This window comes from Hevea brasiliensis, chromosome 15 (genome assembly GCF_030052815.1).
Source record: "Hevea brasiliensis isolate MT/VB/25A 57/8 chromosome 15, ASM3005281v1, whole genome shotgun sequence".
NCBI classification, from domain to species: domain Eukaryota; kingdom Viridiplantae; phylum Streptophyta; class Magnoliopsida; order Malpighiales; family Euphorbiaceae; genus Hevea; species Hevea brasiliensis.
The window spans coordinates 57472811-57495849 of NC_079507.1; the positions used below are offsets into that span (position 1 = coordinate 57472811).

At 32.0% G+C, this 23039-nt stretch overlaps 3 protein-coding genes and 1 pseudogene across 4 annotated transcripts; 2 read left to right on the forward strand and 2 right to left on the reverse strand.

The window, feature by feature from the left end:
- Nucleotides 1–2920: 2920 nt before the first annotated feature.
- Nucleotides 2921–5581, forward strand: LOC110667565 (purple acid phosphatase 3). The gene is made up of 7 exons (XM_021828453.2): nt 2921–3367; nt 4098–4254; nt 4382–4489; nt 4572–4696; nt 4795–4923; nt 5015–5082; nt 5181–5581. Exons 1-7 carry the CDS (start codon nt 3182–3184, stop codon nt 5392–5394), a joined length of 987 nt encoding a protein of 328 aa, XP_021684145.2. The 5' UTR covers nt 2921–3181; the 3' UTR covers nt 5395–5581.
- Nucleotides 5582–6311: 730 nt separating this feature from the next.
- On the forward strand, nt 6312–10072 carry LOC110667585 (purple acid phosphatase 3). The gene is made up of 7 exons (XM_021828480.2): nt 6312–6709; nt 7768–7924; nt 8670–8777; nt 8896–9023; nt 9258–9386; nt 9493–9560; nt 9633–10072. Exons 1-7 carry the CDS (start codon nt 6512–6514, stop codon nt 9844–9846), a joined length of 1002 nt encoding a protein of 333 aa, XP_021684172.2. The 5' UTR covers nt 6312–6511; the 3' UTR covers nt 9847–10072.
- Nucleotides 10073–10224: 152 nt separating this feature from the next.
- On the reverse strand, nt 10225–13464 carry LOC110667577 (uncharacterized; annotated as a pseudogene).
- Nucleotides 13465–15490: 2026 nt separating this feature from the next.
- LOC110667581 (RNA demethylase ALKBH10B) lies at nt 15491–21777 on the reverse strand. Of its 2 annotated transcripts, none has more exons than XM_021828474.2 (8): nt 20400–21777; nt 19326–19445; nt 19070–19167; nt 18835–18952; nt 17364–17486; nt 17100–17212; nt 16857–17011; nt 15491–16581 (listed from the first exon to the last, which is right to left on the reverse strand). In XM_021828474.2, exons 1-8 carry the CDS (start codon nt 21025–21027, stop codon nt 15858–15860), a joined length of 2079 nt encoding a protein of 692 aa, XP_021684166.2. In that variant the 5' UTR covers nt 21028–21777; the 3' UTR covers nt 15491–15857. The 2 variants fall into 2 exon arrangements, with proteins under 2 accessions (XP_021684166.2, XP_021684167.2); XM_021828475.2 differs by having other exon boundaries at nt 17364–17483; nt 20400–21775.
- Between the last annotated feature and the right edge of the window lie 1262 nt (nt 21778–23039).

Here is a 23039-nt window from a genome sequence, read left to right on the forward strand (position 1 = left end):
TAGAGTGAAATGCAACATCGTCAATATTTTCACATCATAACAGCAAAAAGGCAATTTGGAGCACTCACACACCCAACACTGTCAAACAATACATTTATGGGAGCTGATCCCCTATACAGCCTCTTAATCCAACCTCTGCCAGCGAAGATCTCAAGCCGAACTTTCTCTTAATAAACTAAATACGGGGTGCCAGCGAAGAACTCAAGTCGTGTTTACCCCGAAAGACAGGGTCCCAGCGAAGATCTCAACCCGTGTCTACCCATCTTGTCTATATCCAACACTATACCACACGCACGCCAACGCACGCACACTGCTCCAAATTACCACAAACAACATCCATGGCACTTTAACAGTTATGAATGCAACATAAAACGTGCCTAGAGTTTAACTACATAGATATATACATATAAGTGATGCATGGGCATGCTTGAACATATAATAATATCGAAATTATAATTAAAATTAATATTTTACTTACAGATTCAATTGAAGTCACTGTGGCTGCTGGGCAGAGGAGAAAGGCTATCCCGGCTCACCTAACAATTTTTATTACAATTATTTAGTACATTTGACTCAATACAAGCTAAGAAAAAGATCAAAGATGTCCTAATTCATGCCGAAAATCCGGTAGAGTCTCCCCTATACCTAGGACCTACCCAACCTGTAAAAGGGCTTAAAACGCACTTCTATATCTACAAACCATACACCCACAACTCAATCACTTCACATAGCCCCTCCTGGGCCCATCCAAACAGTCATCAATCACAATATGTAAAATTATAGTTTAGTCCTCATAATTTAACCCTTTTGCAAAATCTACCCAAATGAGTTCTAAAAATTCTAAAACTTTGTCCCGCGGTCCTTAACATCATTACTAAGCTAATGCAAAAGGAATTATAATTTTCTGAGCTACCATGAATATTTTATGAATTTTTAATCCAATTCAAGCACTAGAAAGTTATAAAAAAGTAAGGTTCGAGTTTACCTATGCCGATTCCTACCTCCGAAACACACTCGGGACGTCTGACAATGGTAGGGTAGCCAAAATCTCGACCTAATTTCAAGACTTTTTTGGTATCTTGTCTGTCTGGCCGGAAATTCACAGACCCGGGCAACCGTTGAATTTCCTCGAATTGAAGGTACCTACACGAAGCCCACAACACAGGGGTTAGTACAAAATTTTTATGAAATTTTCTAAGCTCATTTAGTGCTCGAAAAATACTACGAAGTTTCGTGAGACCCACCAAAAAACGATGTCAGAAAATTTTGAAATTTATATTGCCGTGAAGCTCTCGACGAGTGGAGCGCTCTGGTACTCTCGGTTTTCTCATGGGATTTACGGTTTGCGAGAAATCTAGCCCAAAAGTCGAAATTGGCTAAAACTTCCCAGACAAAAATTGGACAAATCGCTCGATGGATTTTGGTGTTCTTGGTGTCTATAGAAAGCTCTCGAGGTGTAAATGAGTTTAGACACAAGACCCGGCCTAAACGGTGGCCAGATCGGTCGGATTTTGGCCGGGAAGGTGAGGCATCAAGCTGCGCTGCGCGTCGCGTGTCTTCACGCGCACTTTCCCAGCGTTCGGTGCGGTGGCGGGGATGGTTCTTTGGAGGGGCGCCGTGAGCCGAGGAGGTGGCGTGGGAGGAGGAGGAGAGAAAGCGGAGAGAGAGGAAGAGAGATGGGACGCGCGGGGAAGGGAAGAAGAAGAAAAAAAAAGGCCGATTCGATTCGACCAGTCTGATCCGATCCTGTTCGATCCGACCGGTCCGATTCAAGATACAAAATTTTGAATTTTTTACTTTGCCTTAGGACCGAAAACGAAGCCCAAAAATTCCAAAAAAATTCTAGAAAACTCAAAAAAATTCGTAGAGTCCAAATATATTTTTAGTTTTTCCACGTGGTCTTTAAATTAATTTTTAAAAATCATCAAAATTTTATATTTTCGAAAAATCAAACCCAATTTCTAAAATCCAAAAAATTTCAAATAATTTCCTAAAATTTAAATAAAATAAAATATTAATATTTACCTACAAAATAATAAATTTAAAAATTAGAGGTGTTACACATCGGGTCAACAATAAGTTTAATTCAAACCAAATGCTTAGTTCTACAAAGAATAACTTCTCTCTTCATATCAATTTTAAAGTACGCCCATTATTAGAGCTATTACCAATATATATATATATATATATATATATATATATATATATATATATATATATATATATATATATATATATATATATAAATTAAAAATATTAAAATTTCTCTAAAATTATATTTTATATATTTTAATTACAAAACTTAAAAAAAAGTTAAATACTTTTGAACTATTTTTTAATATTATCTAAAATATTAATTTGCCAATAAACACTTTTATAAGCTTCCAATTTCATCCTAAAAAAGACACTAATATATATAACAAGATTTGCATAATCAAGAGCCACGTCCACACTCGCTTCCTTTGATCTAAAAGGTGCTTTTATTTATTTTCTTTCGGATAAAAGAATAAAAAGTAAGGCCACAAAACACAAGTCACTGCCTTTCTAAGTTTTTATTTATTTGATTAATTCCCACTAAAATTCAACTCATCAATTTATATTTCTCCCTTTATTAAAGTTCTATTTTTCTTTGTCTCACCATAAAAATATTAATTTGATTTTTATAAATTTATGTTAAGGTGTTATGGTTTTTGTTATACAGTGATTTATAAATTTATGTTAAGGTGTTATGGTTTTTGTTATACAGTGATTTCCATTAAATTTATAGTAAATCTCTTACAATATATTTTAGGCGAAACTACCCGTTTAATGTGATCAGACACAACTTACCTTGCCGGAGCTCTGTCTCTACTCTGTTTATCACTTCCCAACGCTAAACCATTTCAGATTAAAAAGAACAACGCTTTTTTGTCCATTTGTGCGCAAATGGTCATAAATATATCTTTCCTCCAACCTTGGGGAGCTTCTATATATTATTATTAATTCTTTTGTTAATTAGCCTCGTCATTTTCACCACCACCCCATATAATTCTTCCCCTACTGGCTTAATTTCTTATACCATGTGCCTCCTCGAATCTTTATAAACTGGTCCTTTTCCTTCACACCAACCAAAGCATTTTCTTTTAGTTCCCTTCACTAGCTAGCTCTTCTTCTTCTTCTTCTTCTTTCCCGAGTCATAACCATGTCTAAACTTATGGTTTTAAGCCTTGTACTCTCTGCTTTTTCGGGCTTCAACATCATTAATCTTTCAGCAGCAGAGTTCCAGCGATTTCAACATGCAGCCAAAGGTGATGGGTCTCTTAGCCTCTTGGTTGTTGGAGACTGGGGAAGAAGAGGAGCTTATAACCAATCTCACGTTGCTCTTCAGGTGATAATAAAACTACTCCAATAACATTTAAACATATATATTTCTTTAATTCCTTTCCTTACATTTACATGCATGAATATAATATGAATTCACAATGAAATGAATTGAGTTTCAACATCCTTATCATGTGTGTTAGAAATATTAATTTTTTTTTTATATATTTAGTTTGGATTCTTGTAAATTAAAGCTGCTGATCTTGAACTAGTATCTAGGGGAAGGAAGGAAACTTCGCTGCTAGTGCTATGAGGCCAAGGCCAAAAATTTCACAGTAGAATAAGTTTGGAACCAATAATGTACATCCTTCCAATGAATGGATGCCACATCATCATGTTCATTTTATATATTTTGTTGTATTGTGAAGTATAATTCCATTTGGATTCCAATATACCATTCCTTTTAATTTGGATGCCTTTCATGGAAGAGTATGAAATAGGCATTTAGGAAAGCATCACCTTCCGTGACTAAAAACAACTCTCAATGTTAAGGTTTCCTTTATGGATAAAAATAGAATCTTTTTAAATACCTTTCGAAACTTTTTTCTCTTGTTTTCTTTTGATTAATAGAGGCTTAATTGATGGGTTAAACAATGGAAGATTCATTTTCTCTCAAATTATCTTTATGAAGGCTGAAATTCGATGCCCAAGAAAATATAATAACCAATCAGTTTTTTTTTTTTAATAATTTTGTTTAATTATTGACCGACAAGATTGGCGATTAATGATGTTAACAGATGGGAATAATCGGAGAGAAATTGGACATCGATCTTATAATCTCCACAGGAGATAATTTTTATGATAATGGATTGAAGGGTGTGGATGATCCAGCATTTTATGAATCTTTCACCAAAATATACACAGCACCCAGCTTGCAGAAGCAATGGTATAGTGGTATATATATATATTCCATCTCTTCCTCCTATTTAATTATTTATGGATAATTAAAAGTGGATTCATCATTCATGCTTTAACTAATTAATTTATAGTTGAATTTATTAAAATATTGTACTGCATGCAGTTTTAGGTAACCATGACTATAGGGGTGATGTTGAGTCGCAGCTGAGTCCTATCCTTAGAGAAATGGATAGCAAATGGCTTTGCTTGAGATCTTTTATCGTTAACACTGGTAATTAATTAACAAATTTTCTCTTCTCTAATTTAGAAATTAAAACTCATAATTTTAAGGATTTTTTTTTTTTTTGTTGCAGAAATAGCTGATTTTTTCTTCGTGGACACCACTCCTTTCGTGGATAAATACTTCAAAGAAAAAGACCATAACTATGATTGGAGTGGCATAATACCTCGACAAAATTACCTTTTAAATGTCCTAAAGGTAAACTCAATTATCAATTAATTAAACATGTTTAATAAATAAATAAAATCTTATGGTTAATTATATAATAATCTTAATTATTATTCATTGGTGAATAGGATTTGGATAAGTCCTTGAAAGAATCCACATCAAAATGGAAGATTGTGGTAGGCCACCATACAATCAAAAGTGCTGGACACCATGGAAACACGCAAGAGCTTAACTCACAACTACTCCCAATCATGCTGGTAGGTTTCTTTTAATCAAATCCTTTTTTTTTTTAAAATAAAAAACCCAAATAATCATAATTATTACCCTTTAATTATCTTTGATATTCAGGAAAATAATGTTGATCTTTACATAAATGGGCACGACCATTGCTTGGAGCACATAAGCAGCAGTGAAAGGTAAAAATTCAGCAGTAGCTATATAAATTCATCAGAACATAAAAAGAAATTATAAAAAAAAATTGAAGGATTTAGTAATTTATCTTTGCATGCTGCAGTCCACTTCAATTTTTAACGAGTGGTGGAGGCTCAAAGGCTTGGAGAGGAGATGTTGATTGGTGGAATCCAAAGGAGATGAAGTTTTATTATGATGGTCAGGGTTTCATGTCAGTTCAGATCACTCAAACTCAAGTGGATATTGTGTTCTATGATGTTTCTGGCCACATTTTGCACAAATGGAGCAGGAATAAACAGCTTTACTCTATTGTTTAGACGTGTTATTTTGCTTCAAGCAACAACAAGAAGAAGAAGTTGGGATTCTGGATATATATGTATTGAGGAAGGGATTGTCATCTTGTAATCTTCTTCTTATTGTTATCTTGTAGTCTTCTTCTTCTTCCCCCCTTTTTTTTAAAGAATAGTTATCTTGGTATTTAATGAAAATGGGTCTGAATTAGCATTCGTGGATCTTTTTTAACCATTAATTCTTCTGGACTCTTTCGCCTAAGAACTTACGATAGCTGCGGGTCTGACCATAAATGATGACTAATTAGCAAATTATAAAAATTAAATTTATATATTTATAAGATTAATTTAAATTATTAGACTAATAGCTAGTATTTATCTTATAATTTTATATATTATAAAATTTTTAGTGTAATTAAATTTATATTGAACATTATTTTTTTATTTAGATATAATTAAGAGTTGATTCAGAATTAAAATCAGATCAATTTAATTTAAAATTAAAATTAAAACAATTAATTAAAATTAAATTATTAAAATTTGAACCAAGACAAAATTAACTGACTTAATTTTAGGTCAGAATCAATTTATTTTTTATTTTTTTTTTAAATCAATCATTGAATTTGATGAAATCGAAATCAAGCTAAAACTTAATCACAATCAAAATCTGCTGTGCCTGGCCATGCAATTTCAATTTTAATTCTCATAAATTTTGAATTGAAATCACGATTTCAGATCGATTTGAATCCTATTCAGCCTGTTAGATAATAGAAAGGTAGCATGAAAAACCTTGGTAATTAGATAATAAAAAATAAAATAAAAATAAAATTATAATCTTTGACATTGCTCATGAACTGATTTCTATTAAGTCAATATATTATTATTAGGTATTTAATTAATTGTTTAACTGATAACCAACATTTATATATTGGTAGCTGGCTTAGGCCTTTCTTGTACAAATATTTCAAGCAACATTTTTTTCGTCTCCTCACAAGTTATTCTTCCACAACCTCTACCACAAAGCTATTAAAGGGTATTAATTGTAATTACACCTCCAACCTTACAAGCTTGATCACCCAAAATAACTCTGGCTTTCCCATATATTATTAATTTCTTGAAGGAAAATATTCCAATCCAATCTCTCATGGCGTTTCCACCTACTAAAATCAAGATTCTTCCTCCTCTCTTTGCGACCATAATCATCTGTTTCTGCTTTGTTTCGTCATTGGCAGAGATTCCACATTTCCAGCAGCCATTAAAATCTGATGGTTCTCTGAGCTTCTTAGTGGTTGGAGACTGGGGAAGAAGAGGACTTTACAACCAATCCCAAGTTGCTCAACAGGTCCTCTCTAGTTTTCCTTTTTCTTTATACATGTATATATATACTCTCTCTTTTTTCTGCTGTGCCATGAATTTTCATTCTTGCACAATTTTTCTTCTTTAAGATCTTTTTTTTTTCCAAGTTGTCCAAGAAAACCTAGAAAAGTTCATGCATAATTAACAACAATTTCAATCACATTTGTAATTAATGGATGGATAAAAAATAAATAAATAAATAATAAAGCATGCTATTGTCTGCCAATTAATTTATTAATTGTAAGTAAAAAATGTAAAATACTCAAAATACATGAGAATCATTCGTTAGTTTGGTGTAAAAACATCTAATTTACTCAAATCTTTTCCAAAATATGTTTAGACATTAACATCCAATTAATAGGCTAATATAGGTAATTAAGAAAGATTATAATTAAAGTTGCTTTCATAATGATGTAAATTTCCATACGATTGATGTTTGATTGTTTAACGAAAGCTTTTTCTTCTAAATCACTATTAAAACTGTCCCCATCTTTGAATTGATAAATAATAGTGATGTTGGTGCAATGGCATAATGCCATGCATATTCCAAAAAGATCCTCTTAAATAATTTGTACTATAAAGAGTTGAATATGTACATGTCCTTAATAATTTCTACAACCACCCTGTGGAAATCACATGATGAACTTGTCCAATTAGAATTGGAAATTGGTTCCTCTTTCCATGAAAAACAATGCCAGTTAAAAGAGTTGTTAACCATTTTCTTTTCTTCTTGATTAATTCTTTGAAGTTTGTTCTCTTTTGACCCTAAGAAGAGGACAAGAGGTTATGCTTTTCTCTACGCTACCTGCCTACAATCAAACTAATTGTTTTGTAATAACACGTCTCCTTTTTTTTTATTAAAATTTAAATTAAAAATTTTATAATATTGAAAACGAATTCAATATTATTGAATTAAAATTAAATTCAAGTTGTTTAACTTCACTTGATTCACTGAAATCATATTACTTACTTGTCAGAGTTTTAAATACTCACTCTCTTAGATCATTTGAGTTTGTATTTGCTAATTAAAATGATTTTCCTCAGATGGGATTAATTGGAGAGGAACTGAAAATAGATTTTGTGATCTCTACGGGTGATAATTTTTATGAAGATGGTTTGACAGGAGTGGATGATCCAGCATTTTTTGAGTCGTTTACTAATATCTACACTGCCCCAAGCTTGCAAAAGCAGTGGTACTGCGGTATGTTGCCATCAAATTTAATATATGATTTTGCCCTAATTTTAATTTTAATCTAATTTGAATCTTGATAAATTTATGCTAATTTTTTAAAAATTTATATAAAAAAAAATTATTCAATTTTTTAATTTAATTTGAGGAGAGTGTGTGTGTGTCCAATCTAACATAAATATTAATGATGAAACTACATGCCAGATCAGTTAAACTAAAAAATAATGATCATACTAATCATCTTTATAAAGAATAAAGTATAATAGAACAAATCAATCAACCTAAATTATGAACACGAATTATTAAACCATAAATTAGATATTCCCATCTCTTCTCCTTCTCGTTTCCTGCTCTTTTCTTTCTTCATGCTATACCGTAGAATTTTTAACTGCGAGCTTACTTCAGTCGATGTTGGGGATGGCATACTGATGTTGGAGAAATCAAATGGCTTGTGATGAATTGTCAAGTGCCACTTTCCTTTGTCTCTCTTTAGTAAAATTCTTGTATGCACTCGGTGTATACCTAATCAATAGAAACTTAACTTTAATTGGCTCAGTGGAATCTTCCCTCCTGAGCTATACATTAGGCTCAGTTAAAAGAAAGGAGACAAGAATGGGAATTTCTAATTATAATTTGTTTATCAAATTGTTCAATGCTTTTTTTAGTGTCTTGCACTGACAAATATTAGAAAAAAATGTAATTAATGGATGCATTGATTAAATTCACTTGGTTATTATTTTCTTTTATTTTGCGGCAGTTCTGGGAAACCATGATTACAGGGGTGATGCTGAAGCACAGTTGAATCCCATTCTTACAAAAAAGGATAGTAGATGGCTTTGCCTGAGGTCATTTATAGTCAATGCAGGTGTATATTTCAAAACTTGTTTTATCCTAAAAATCTAAATCCTGGAGGAACAAATTATTTCAGATTCATCTAGGTCATAATTGATATTGATAATTTTATTTGTGTCTTATATCTGTAGAAATTGTTGAGTTTTTCTTCGTGGACACAACTCCATTTGTGAATGAGTACTTCATAAACCCAGGGGATCATACCTATGACTGGAAAGGTGTATCTCCTAGGGAGAATTACCTAGCAAATCTGTTGAAGGTAATGCTTCTAAATTCATACTTGACCTGTTTGATATTCTTCTATCCAAATGAAAAAGTTGAAAATGAATTCTGTGTTTATTTATTCCAAACAAATTGTAAAAGCTCTTCTGAAAAATTTTAAGGGTTGATTTTCAAATTAGTAGCCAAGATATTCAAATGACAAATTTGAAGAACAACTAATTCAATATGAAACTAGGAAAGGAATGATGCTTTGATTTCAACTTTGCAATAGGATGTGGATTCAGCGCTGGGAAGTACTACTGCAAAATGGAAAATTGTTGTTGGTCACCATACAATCTTAAGTGCAGGACACCATGGAATCACAGACGAGCTTCTAAAGCAGCTTGTTCCAATTCTACAGGTAAATTGAACTTATCGTTAATGAGCCAGTAATTACCAAAAGAATTAATCATCTTCTACAACACAGGAAAATTGCAATTGATTTTTTTTTCTCAATTACTTTCCAGAAACATAATGTTGATGCTTACATAAATGGGCATGATCACTGCATGGAACACATCAGCAGCAGCCACAGGTACAATAAAAAAAATTTTATTTAAAAAGTTTAATCTATGTAAAACACTAAATTAATTCTTTCTCAATGCAGCAAAATTCAATTCCTAACAAGCGGAGGTGGCTCAAAAGCTTGGAGAGGAGATATAAGGAAGTGGAATCCAGAGGAATTGAAGTTATATTATGATGGCCAAGGTTTTATGTCAGTGCAAATCACTGACACCAACGCCATTTTTGTATTCTATGATATTTTTGGCAATGTTTTGCATCAATGGAGCATATCTAAAGAGAGTCAGTCATCTGCATAGAGATACCATAATTAAGTACTGCTAGTGCTAGGAGTATGTAATCACTATTTGTGAGTAAAAAAGCAAGAAAGATTTGAAAAATTAAAAAGATAAATTTGTAATGAGGTACAAAATATAACTGAATCTATGTTTTAGCCATGGAGGCTTCCACACTGGTCTGGTGTACAAACAAATATTGCTATTAGTAGTTTGAATTATTTTTATTTAATTAAATATCTTCTATGAATTTACCTTTTCTTTCTGCTGAATCATTACATCACTTTCCAGAAAATGAACTGTTCTTTGATTTCCATGCAATCCTCTTCGGAGCAGAAGAAATCTAATCATGGGATTGCTCTGAGTTTCAACCAAAATACAGACAATTTTACCCATTTAAGGTTTCCATAAAATATACATAAATAATGTGATTGCGGTGCTATTCAGATTAGCATCAGTATCAGAAAACCCAACCTAGATCAGATTTAGATTCACGAAGAAAAATAAAATGAAAAAGTGTTAGTAGAAGAAAATTACCAAAGACAAATCAGCAAATGCTACAGTTCAAGTGGCTAATCCTTTGTCAAAAGCCTTTAAATGGACTACTGTGTATAATTTGCTCTGTTCTCCAGTATGGTAAGCTCAGTAGTAACTCTTTGTGCAATTTATCTTTATAATTATCCTCCTATGCAGTAATTGCAGCAGAAAAATTTGCCCAATCAAGGGAATGTTGACATTTCTGGTTGCAACTAACACAGCTGAAGACTGTCCCCACCAGCTGATGATCCTTGGGAGCAAAAGATTTTCAAGGCAATAATTTTCCCCTGTTGTGATTGTGATAATTGTATAACCTGACTAGTTTGAAGATGAAAATCAATCAATTCCATGATTGTCCAACAACGGAACTGTATCACCTTTTTTGAATTGCAAACAATTTCAGAATATCAGTGGAATAAAATGGAAGTCTCATTTTAAAGAAATTGTGAATTGTGAACATTTGGCTAGTCTAGGGCCCAATATACTTGTACTCCCATAAATATAGATGGAAAAAAAAAATGCAGATCAGATTTAGTAGAATATGCACATTATCCAAACTAATGCAGTAAACATTTCAGAAAAGGTTTTCAAAAAGAAACATTTTGCACAGAAGACGTAATATCAAGAAATGCGTACTAGAGTCCTTGAACTGTGTCACTATGAAAGAACTTGGATTGACAAACCTTTGGACTGGCTATACAGAGAATTGTCCCTTAACAACATCATCATCTAAATCTTTATTTAATTCACTGATTCTATATTTTTCCCTCAAGGTAGCGGTCATTAAATCAAATTCTTGATATAGGGGGAGAAAGTTTATTACAACAAGAACAAATGTGGCAATATGATTTAAGCGATACTCATATAATCATAATTATGGTGTTTTAAGTCAAGAAATGACTGCATTAACATAAAATCTTCTGAATGTTCACATAGAATTATAAAACTGATGCATTTACTAAATTACCTGAAGTGCAAAATATGGACAAATTCATGTTCACACTGACACAACTCAATTCCTGGCTCCATAAGTACTGTGAAATCTGAAAAAGAGATCCTTCCTTGAGAAGAATAAACGTCTTGCACAGCAAATATCAAATCCTGACTGGTGATTAGACACTGGCTCTGGTGAAAACCAATACATATTACAGGATGTCAGCAAAGGGAGCTTCAAACCAGGCACATTGTTTGAACTATATAAAATGTTTTCTGACAGAAGGGAAATGAGTTTAGCATCCTCCTCATGGCCACTATAACGGCTAAACCATAGCGTATGGGTAAGTCTTTTTACTTCAGTTATGTGTGAAAGCATATAGCAAATTAGTATCAAACACAACGATACTGAAAATAGACAGGTGGTTAGGATTACCCAAATTCACTTTAAAGTAATACTAATCATCAAAAGTAAGGAAAAAATTTCATAACACTAATCATCAGAAGTAAGGAAAAAATTGCAAGTCTTTTCCCTGTCTTCCCTATAGAAAGTGGAAGATGGGTGCCATAAAACCACTTTACCTGTGCATGTTCATAAATATTCATCCCAGTGTCATTAGATGGCTAAGGTTTTATGCAACTATCTTATTTGATTCTTATCAATTATCATGTTAATTAACAATTATCGATTTCTATCATCAACTAGTTTCACCACCATACATTGCAGAGAACATAATGGGGGAGAAGAAAAGAAATAATGAATAAACCACAAAATCCACAGTAGCGAAAGCAGAAATTCCAATGAACTGAGCATAAGCCAAGAAAAATAATTATCATCAATTAATCATAAAAAAAAAATGATCCAGAAAAAAATTCAAAGTACTGTAACGGTTCAGGAGATATAAGCTCCGGAATACTAAATTTACCCCGTCAACTGAATTAACATTGCTGCTGTCAGCTGTATATATTGCAATATCCTGAAAAAAAATACAGATAAAGTTTTGAATGAAAGTAAATTAAAGCGAATCACACCACTAGACAAAGAATCCATCAGTAGCATCATTTTAGTAATTCATTCTAAGTACCAAGTGAAATCAGTTTAAGTTTCAGCTGAATATATTGCAATATCCTGAAAAAAATACAGATAAAGTTTTGAATAAGTATATTAAAGAGAATCACATCACTAGACAAGAATCCATCAGTAGAATCAGTTTAGTAATTCATTCCAAGTGAAATCAGTTTAAGTTTCATTCTCAGTTCCTTCATATCAGAACATTAACGATTATTACATTCAAAACCAATTTAGCTGTTGCACTTACTCCAGCCCTGGGAAAAGGAGTAGTTGGCTCTCCATCCTGGAAGTGAAAGAGTCCGCCTTTAAAATCCTTTGCATAACTATTCAAATAACAGACTGCCTTTTTACCAAGAGAAGCATGACAAACCATCAGCAGAATTAAATTACATGATGCAAAGTAGACAACAATGCAAGAAGATAATAAACGCATCAATGGAAACGGGAAAACAAAAGAATTTACAGATGGGACAATAGATATAAAATCATAAAAGCAAACAAGTAAAAGTGAGTACATGACCACTTACCGTGAAGTCCCGTTGTTTGAGATAAGGCCTGTTATCATCACTATGTCATCCAATGCTTGCTTCTCTGCTCCAGCTGATTCAGAAGGCATTGTATGATCAGGATCAAATAAGCAATGAAGAAATGTTTATGATCAAACAAGACTACAACAAAATTATCTTGAGGAATTCTAAACCATAAACCCAATTTCAGAATTACAATGGAAATTATCCAAGTAAGAATTTGCGCAAATATTCAAATCCAAATTAGTGACGCATGATTAAACTGCAGCAAGATCAGTAGCGTAACACTAGAGAGAAAAAGAAACACAATCAAACCAGTAAATTCCACAAAAAGCTCATACTCAAAGTGCTGCTACTCTTGTGAATGAACTCCAATTCGTTGCATTCATGGAGGGAAAGGAAATCATGGAGAATGAGACGTGGGTGCTTATATTTCTCAATCCACTAGTGTTATAACATTTCTCAAAATCAAATTAATTTGTTATTTTCTGTCGTTTCTGAAAAACTCAAATGTTTCTTTTCTTTTTGCTCTTCCATCATCAACGTGTAGACCGAAGCTTCATCTTCATTCATTAATCTTTAACAAAATACAAGATCATGTCCTTTTGCAAAAATATCCTGTTATGTTTGTTTTGTTAATTCTAATTTAATATTTTATATATTTAGTTTAAAAATATAAATATATATAACCAATAATTATTAAGTGGAGGTGAGTAATAAGATTTATTGCGCTACGAAGAGAATTGAGATATTATTAAGAGATATGATAAAAAATAAATTAGTGAATTAGTGTGTGCCAAAAAATAACATAAAGGATACTCTAATATTAAAAAAAATAGAAATATATATATTTTTAATTCTGTGAATATAATTTTATAAATTTACAAATAATAAAATTAAATTCTATTTTAAAAATAAAATTATATAAAATTAATAATATTTAAAATAAATATGTTAAAATTAATATATAATTAATATAAACTTATTTTTTATAAAAATTATTACAGTAAAAATATTTTAAAAATAAAAATAATTTAGTTCTGAATTATATAATAAGAATAAATTTTATCTAATATAATGTTTAGGGATGTTTCAAAAAGAAAGAATTAATGACCTTCAATTATAAAATTATATTAAATATAAATTATATATAATTTAATTAAATTTTATATTTTAAATTGTATTGTATTAAATATAATAATTTATTTTATAATTAAAATTTACTTAAAATAAATTATATATTTCTTGATTTCAACAGGGGTAAGTGATGTCTCTTACTATTAGTTGGGGGAAGGACAAAAGAAAACCAAGGAAAATCCTTGGTTTACCAAGGTAATATTTTATTCAATGGATGATGGAATGTGAGGAGCTGAGATAATCTTTTTTAAAATAAAATAAAGTAATGTAATAAAATGTAAGGTATATTTAATATTATTTTATTAAAGAGAGATATAATAAATAATTATTTAATTATTTTGTATTATTTAAATGAAAGGTATGAAAAGGTAAAATAAAATATGAAAATTCCCTAAATACCTTTATCATATAAATAGATATGTTTTAATGTTTGAAGCTATGTCGAGGATAATAAAGGTAATAAAAATTTTGGAGGTTTTGAGGGTTTTGAAAATCACTAAAACTCTTAAAAAGCTTACCTTAATAGAGCAAAAACTTTGCTTCTAAATAAGTTATCAATATACAAATTACTTAAAAATTCATATTTTACATTTAAAAACTTCCTTCCTAACATGATATCAGATTTTTTATATTTTTTAAAATTTTGATTATTTTAAATTTTTAATGCTAATGAAAAGTTGATTGGATTTACAATAATATAAAAAGTAAATTACTATTTCCTACTTGAGTTTTATCGTTATAGTATTTTCGTCTCTTTATTTTAAAAAGTAAATTAAAATATTTTTGAAGTTTAATTTCATCACATTTTCATCAATTTTTAACTACATTCAAACAAATTTTGTTAGTCAAACAAATCAAATGAGAGATAAAATAAATTATTATTTTATCTATAAACTTTATTATTATTACCATGTTATCACCCTATTCTAAAAAATATATTAAAATCTTATTCAGCAATAATTTTTAAGATAATATTAAAACATTATTTCTCTTATTTATATTATTTGGCAACACAGTATTTCATAAAAGATAACCCTTTTTAATTTTTGAAAGTTAAGAGAGTATTTTAACTAGAATGAACAAAACGATATCACTATTTTTACATTCAACAGTTAATCAAATAATTATTTTTATCAAAATTTTTACTTTAAATCACTATATAAACAGATAAATACTAACAACTAATATCTAACATAAATATTAACAACCGATATCTAATAACTAACAATTATTAAAATAGTTAATAGCTACTAAAATAGTTAAAATTGTCCAACAATGTCTAAAAATGAGTGGCAGGACTAAAGTGTTTGACAAAACCAAATCTTACAAACTCTTAAACTTATTTTTGAACATAAAGGAATGAAAGTAATAATAAGACTAAAAAGTAACTTCTTCTAATTTGAATCCTAAATTTACTGTTAAAAGTTTTCAACTTGTAGCCCATAGCCTAAAAGGCTGAAACTGAAAAGCCAAGTATAAAGTCGGATTCATCATTTGGCCACTTGTACAACAAAAATTCCAAGAAAACAAGGAGATTTTAACATGTATAACAAAAATTCTGAACAAAAGTTGAATTAAGGATGAGGTTTCCACCTAGTGTGAGTTGATATAATAAGACAACAAAAAGAAAAAGGAAAAGAGAACAGAAAGGATTGCAAAGAGAATTGAGAAGTTCCTCTTCCTACCCTTTGTCCCCCTTCCTAGTATCAAGTGTCCAAGTCTCCAATGTTGCCGCTCTTTACATTTGCTTCAAACTCATTGCAATTGCAGCCTATCCTTTTCGACAAAATACTCTCTCTCTCTCTCTCTCTCTCTCTCTCTCTCTCTCTCTAAACTGTTCCAGTTGACTTGTTTGCCACTGTATGATCAACATTTTGCTGTTGTTCTTCCTGTGTCACAGCCCTTCCATCTGTATTTCCATTACAATCTTGTCTTTGAGTCTTTCCATCTGATTTCTCTTTTGGAGAAGCACATGTAACAATATTAGCTTTCCCTATTCCGTTTTCCTTATCTGGCAGTGATGATGTCTCCACAGGAAAGTTTATTTCAGTTGTAGCTGTTGATATCTGTGGAGATGATGCATTACCAGAACCTGGTGGAGGAAGGAAAACACCAGTGCCAGGGACAAGGACAGGAAAACGATTTGGAGGATGCCTTGGAGGAGCTGCAGGCCATCCAGTAGAAACAGGGGGAATAGGAACTGGTGAAGGGAAAGGCATTGAAGCTGCAACAGGAGCAGTGACAAAGAGTGGTTGAACACCATTTGGAGGGGGAATTTGTGGCCGAATAGGCGGAGCAGACAATACACCAGTCGATGGAATAGCTGGATAATGCTTGGGCACCGGATGGCGAATGTGATTTGGTGATCTACTTGGTGGGGGACCCCAGTGGGGAGATGGGGCTGCAGCAGAGGAAGATAGCCATTGGCCATCACTTTGTGCAAATTTTTTGGGTTGAGATTTGGTGAAGGTAACAAGTATGCGTTGTTTTCGGATTGCAGGAATTGCATGTTTAGCAAAATCTGTGGATTTGCCTTGCATCACAAGGAGGGATCTGTTGTCATAACCAAAGAATGCTATATCAGCGACTAAGAACTAATAAGGCTATCAGGGACTAAGAACTATGTGCTCAATCTCTAAATATACTCAAGAAGAATAAATGTGGAAGAGAAATATATACAGTTCCAATTCACCTTCCCATGATATACATCATCCAAGTGTAGGTAAATTTTAAACCATGAATAAATAATGCAATTTTAGAAAGCTAACAACAGCAATAAGGAACTAGATGAACCATTTCTACTGACAAGTAATGCTAAGAATGATTACCCAGGTGCAAGAGGCAGCTTGAGAGAGCCTTTGTAATCCCCAGGATGGTCTGCTGAGATTACTCTTCCAAAAGTCAGGTCACATTCTGTCAAGAAAAGCATAGAAATAGGCTTGCCAAACCATGGAGGCCACAAGTGAGGCTGTGAGTGATCACCCTATGGAAAGTTTCCACCAAAAGATTAGCCTAGCTTGCATAATTAATGTTTATTCTGAATCACTACAAAGAATAATATAGTAAGCAACCTCATTATATATGTCAATTATGCAAGCGTCGGGCTTCATGGTAATTATCTGCTTGCTTACAAAACCATCAATGACATCTTGCAGCATGGTTGGGATGGATTCTACTCTGCGGTCTGAAAAATTTTTTCAAGCATTCCAAATTTTGATATAAGAGGAAAGCATCAACAACAAATGTTTATTCAATATCATTGGGAGAAACAAAATTTTGCTCATCTTATATTTACACAAGAATATAAAATGAGTTTTATGTAAGATGTAACATGCCTTTAGAACTCCCTGCAGCATTTTCATCTTCTGCAGGTGCATCTGCTATGGGAAGACCCAATTGAATCATCTCTCTACCATGTCCCTTCATAGGTCTCTTGGAGACCACATATGTCTGACCTGCTTCTCCACATTAAAAAAAAAAAAAAGGAAGAAGAAGAAGAATTTAGTTGAGGTTGATACTTACAATAAAGCAGAGACATATATACAACAGAAAGGAAAGGCTTCCAACAAAGCAGGAAATGATAATTAAAAGTAAGTATACATTTCATGACGCTCCATGCATACTGCAGATGCAAGTAGAAATGTCTTAGTAGCTATAGAATAGTGACACAAGAAGGACAACAACAGTAATCGTTGGCAAGAACATTAATTAACAACATCAATCTTCTCCACAGGGTCATCTCCTATAGACATCATAAGACAACTAAAGAATTCATCAATATATGAGCTTGAATAACTTTCTTTAAAATGAAGCTGAACAACACAAATTTTGACGCATAAATTAGAAAATACAAAATGCATTTAACTGTCCATAATATGCTTTACAAGCATGTCTATTGCCAAAGTAAAATTAGAGCACTCCCACAGAACCACACAGCTTCTTTCTCTTTTTCCTTTAATTGAGTGCATAAGAATTCTAGAAAATTCACTCTCTTAGTGTAATTTGCTCAGATTCTACACAAACAAACAAACAAACAAAAACAACAGGAACTGCATAAATAATGCATGAAAATGAATCCTAGCCTTGACATCTAGACAGTAGAATGGAGATGAGCAAATAGTAAAATGGATGTTTATTAATCCCAGCTTTAAATATAAGCTAAATTATTTTATTACTTCTATTGACAAAAAGAAATTAGCTTTCGCATGAGTTTCATTACATAAATATTATTTTAGGCTGTGTATCTAGTAGTCTACTTGTATGGCCGGAAAAGCAGGTATATCCAGGAGTAGACCCAGCCGGTCCAGTTAGGAACTGGAACATTCCAACCCAGAACCAAAACCAGACCGAAACAGGTCAAAACCGGTGTTGAACTGGACCATAACTGTCAGTTCAGACTGGTCCACCTATAGAAGTTACATAAGAGCATTCGAGTCAATGGCATGTTGTTAGTTGAAATATGGAAACATGTCACTGGACATTGGCGTCTAGTTTGTCAAAGTTGACCACAAGATTATTTTCTACTCAAATAGTACAACCATAAAATTACATATTCATACTTACTAGTCATACAAGACTTCTAGAACATGCAACCTCTGGTTGTTTCTAGCAACACTTATTAATTACCACTACTTCATGCATATTGCATGATCATGAATCTTCTAAGAAAGCAGCTTCCATTTCATCAGACCACAACAAAACTATGTCATGAGATGAAGTACAATATGGAAGGGTATATATAAGAACAGTATAATTAGATGTTACTAATTATAGTAGCTTCTAATCTAAAGAAGGATAAACCCTTGCCTTGAAATTGTCCTCTTCTCCCTGAAGCTCTCAAATCATTAACCAGCAAAACAAGCTTCGAAACTTCCACATCATCAAGCAATTGCTCATATAATTTGAGCCCATCAACCACATTAACCTAGTGCAAAGATAAGCACATCTTAGAAGCAGAAGAAAGAAGAGACTGATGTAGCAATCCCAGAGAAATATGAATCTATTCAGGATATCAAAAAGAAAGAGCCCATAGAAGTGTTACCGTCTTTCCATCAACTATCTCTGAACCAACAAATGTTTTTGGAGTTACAGTGAGATTCTGCTTCACACTCTGATTCTGAGTGGAACGAGCATCATTCTCTGGCAGAATATCCAAAGACAACTAAATTATAAAATAACATGCTAATTTTTTTTTTAGAAAAAACAAAAGAAAGGATAAACTGTGCTAAACCACAACAGTCTTGTAACCTTTAGAGGAGAAAATTAACAATATATGAGTTTAAAATACAGTTTGTAACCTTTTGGACTGGATTGCTTATCCATAGCCTCAGACTCAGCTTCCAAATTCTCAGACAAGGTTCCTTCTGAATTTTCTGAACCCTTCATGTGGTTATCTATGTGTGGCTTTGCAACAGCATCTGCTCCCATGACAAGTAAATGAATGAACATCCATGTTCCCAAAAGAAGTCTACGATGCAAGGTGTTAGCTGTAGTTTCAACTGATTTTGTATCTTTCATAATTTTGAGACTTTGATTTAATTTCACTTTGTATGATGTTAATAAGGCAGAATACATAATGTTTTCAACAGGAAAACAAAATAGAACCAAAACCAAATCAAAAGCCAGATTAGGAAAGCCAATCTTCTTCAGAAGCAAAGTAAAGAGAAAAAAAGACAAGAATCGGGAAAAAAACAGCATTTAACAAAGTAAAATTCTTAGTTTTAACAGTTACAAGCTTCTTAGAAATAAATCCTGACACTAGGACTTGCCTTTCAGCACAGATGGAGTGCACAACTATTTGGCAATATAAGCATGAACAAAATCAATCAACTACCATATTAAGAGGCAGCACAACTTCAACAAGCTGCAAAGATGTACAATTTAATCCTTGACTTAATACACCTACATCACCTCCAAGGACAGGATGCGAGGATGCCCCAAAAAGAAGGAGCGTGTTATAGTTATATGAGGTGGGGTGGGACAAGATTCCTGTATTACTTCTCAAAACAGAAACGAAAAGAAATTAGATGCAGAGTACATGTTAAAAATTATAATTGGAAAAGGTAGACTCAATCGAGTGACAGCAATATGTAGATGATAAAACACTTCCCTAATCAGCCTCCGCAAAATGCGTGAATTCAAAATCAACAAAGGAAGAAGCTTCCTTGATTCATTGACATACACATGTAAGAAATATTCATATAAGGCAAATCCATATGATAACATGAACACCAAATCCTTTTCAATCACAAACTTCAATGAATACGTGAAGTTAATAAAACTAATTCCTGCTATATCAAGCCACAAGAATTATAACATTAATCAGAAAACATAATCAAGAATCACGTTCTAAATACAAAACCCGCACTTACCTTTCTTATCCTCAGCAAGTGCTCGACTCTTATCCTCCAGTTTCTCACCATCACCACCTGATTTGATCTCCTCGAATTTGTCATTCCCACCATTCCCTGAAGAATTCCAATCAAAACTATGACTTTCTACACTAGAATTAACCGCTTCTTTCACTACCTCACCACCAACCTTATGTCCTTTGTTAAACCCAGCACTCCACGATCTCTTAAACTCCTTTCCCCCAACTTTCGCTTGATCATAATAATACCTTTGTTGTTGCTGCTGTTGCTTCCTTAATGCCACCTGCTGCAACGCAACAATCACCTCCCCCACCGAGAAATACTGCTGCATATGCAGCACAGAGTTCCAATTGCACCTCCTCTGCTGTATACACCCAATAACCATGTCATATTCACCTGGTTCCCCAACACAGCGCAGGTGGTGGCAGATGGAGTCAATGATCGCGTTGGCAGCCGCAAACTCCCCCCTCAACCACGAAATAAACCCGTCACGCTCATCGATGGTGAACCATTGGTGGCGATGGTGATGCTGCTGGTGGATCTCATTTCCAACTCCCCCGCCGCCACCGCCACCAGCGGGAAACTGCATTTTATCTGATAAGACCACATTTCCCGGTGGCATTGCCATTTGATGACCCAGTAACTAAAAATCCAAAACTACCACATATAAAGCATCAGAACAAAAATCCCAGATCTAATCTACCAAACAAAAATGTAAAATCTTGAATCAATTTAAGCGGATCACGTGGAATCAAACACTAAAATCTCAACCCCAAAAAATAACAATAAACTTCAGATATCATGAAACATTCTCCCTGCAAATTTGGCAACAAGCATCACTAAATTCACAACAAAAAGAAAGAAAATTGAGGCATATTAAGAAGTGGGTATTTAGATATGCACCGATCCAGAAGTCTCTCTTACTACAACATTAAATATAATTCTCATCCACAGGTGGTGGCGGGGAATTGTAAGTAACTAAGAGGAAATGCTTAAAAGAAAAGGTGAATTGAGCAGATCTAATTAAAAAGAAAGAAAGTATGTTAATTGTGTGTTTATCTGCAAATGGGTATACTTTAACAGCAATGTAAAAAAAAATTAAAGAAAAACAATAAAAAGATAAAGAACAGTGTAAGATCTAGGGTTTGAGCAGTGAACATGAGCTTGTAAGTGTACAGAGAAGGTGAAGGTCAGGAAAATGGCTTATAAAGTACGCATCTTGTGAGCGCGTATCTGTATATTTATCTATATAATATATGGTCTTAAATGGTGGCTATGAAAAAAACCAAAACTTTCTTTCCTTCTTTCTTTCTCAGTTTCTATTTCTTTTCTATCTTTGATTTTCTCTCTCCATCTTTAGCAGGTTTAAGTTTAGGGAGCTGACCACTAGTGTGAATGGCCTATTCAGATTAGGACTAGGATTGGGAATATTTTAGGGATTGTAAGGATAATATGGTCATTTTGGGTGTTTGGATTTTGGATTGGAGTTTCCTGGTTTAGGGTTTAGCTGCCAAAAAAATTGAGTTGCTAGTTACTAACTTCCCTTTTTAGTTGGGCATGTGAGCTTTCAATTTTAACTGCTAAAAATAGTTTGGATCCTACATCAATTATGAAGTACGTGTAAGTTGTAAATTATAAAATAATAAATTTTATAATTTTAGTAATGAAATAAAGACTTTATTCTATATATATGTATATTTTATTTTTAATAAAAAGAACAAAAAAATCAAGGATAAAATTAATATATATAAATATATGGTGAATGAAATTAGAATTTTATTAAAATTTTCAGAATTTTAATAGTAGTATATTTTATTACTAATCCATGTGTTTTATATTTAAAAAAAAACTGTTAAAATTTATTGTTTCATGAATTTTCAAGAAATTCAAATAATAAAAATATTTTATTTTTTAAATTAATGTAGAATTTCAATTATAGATATCCTCATGTTTTTTATTTTACATGAAAAAGGACTTTTATTAATGAGAGTTATAATAATTTTATTTTTGATAAATTTTAATTTAATAATAAAATAAAATAATCATAAAACACACATTTAAGATTCTTGAACGATGGAAAAATAAAACTTCAAAAATACATTTTACATTAATTTAAGTATTAAATTCTCACATCAAAATGTCATTTGCTAAAAACATAAATTACATGAAAAATATTGATAAAAATAAATGAATAAAATGACCTAGTCAATTCACACCTTTTAATAATAAAGTTTATAAGAAAATATGAATGATCAATAAAATGTAATTTGACAGTTTCTTTTAAATGTCACTTTACATGAAGTTAATGGATTTATTTTTAATATTTTAAAAAAAATAAAAATTAAATACTACAATTTATATTATAAAATATATATTTAAATTATTAAATTTTAAATAGATTTATACTTTTTCACTGATTTAATGAAATAAAATCTATTTAACTAATTGTAATTTTTATCAATGAGTAAAATTAATTTATAACGAATGCTTGAATACTAACATGACAGCCATATAATATAATTTAATATTAAATAATAAATCCATATAATACATATTTAAAAGTTAATTAAAATTAATTCTCATTTAATTTATTTCAAACTATTAAAGTTAAAATCGTCGAATTAAAATATAATTTCTTTG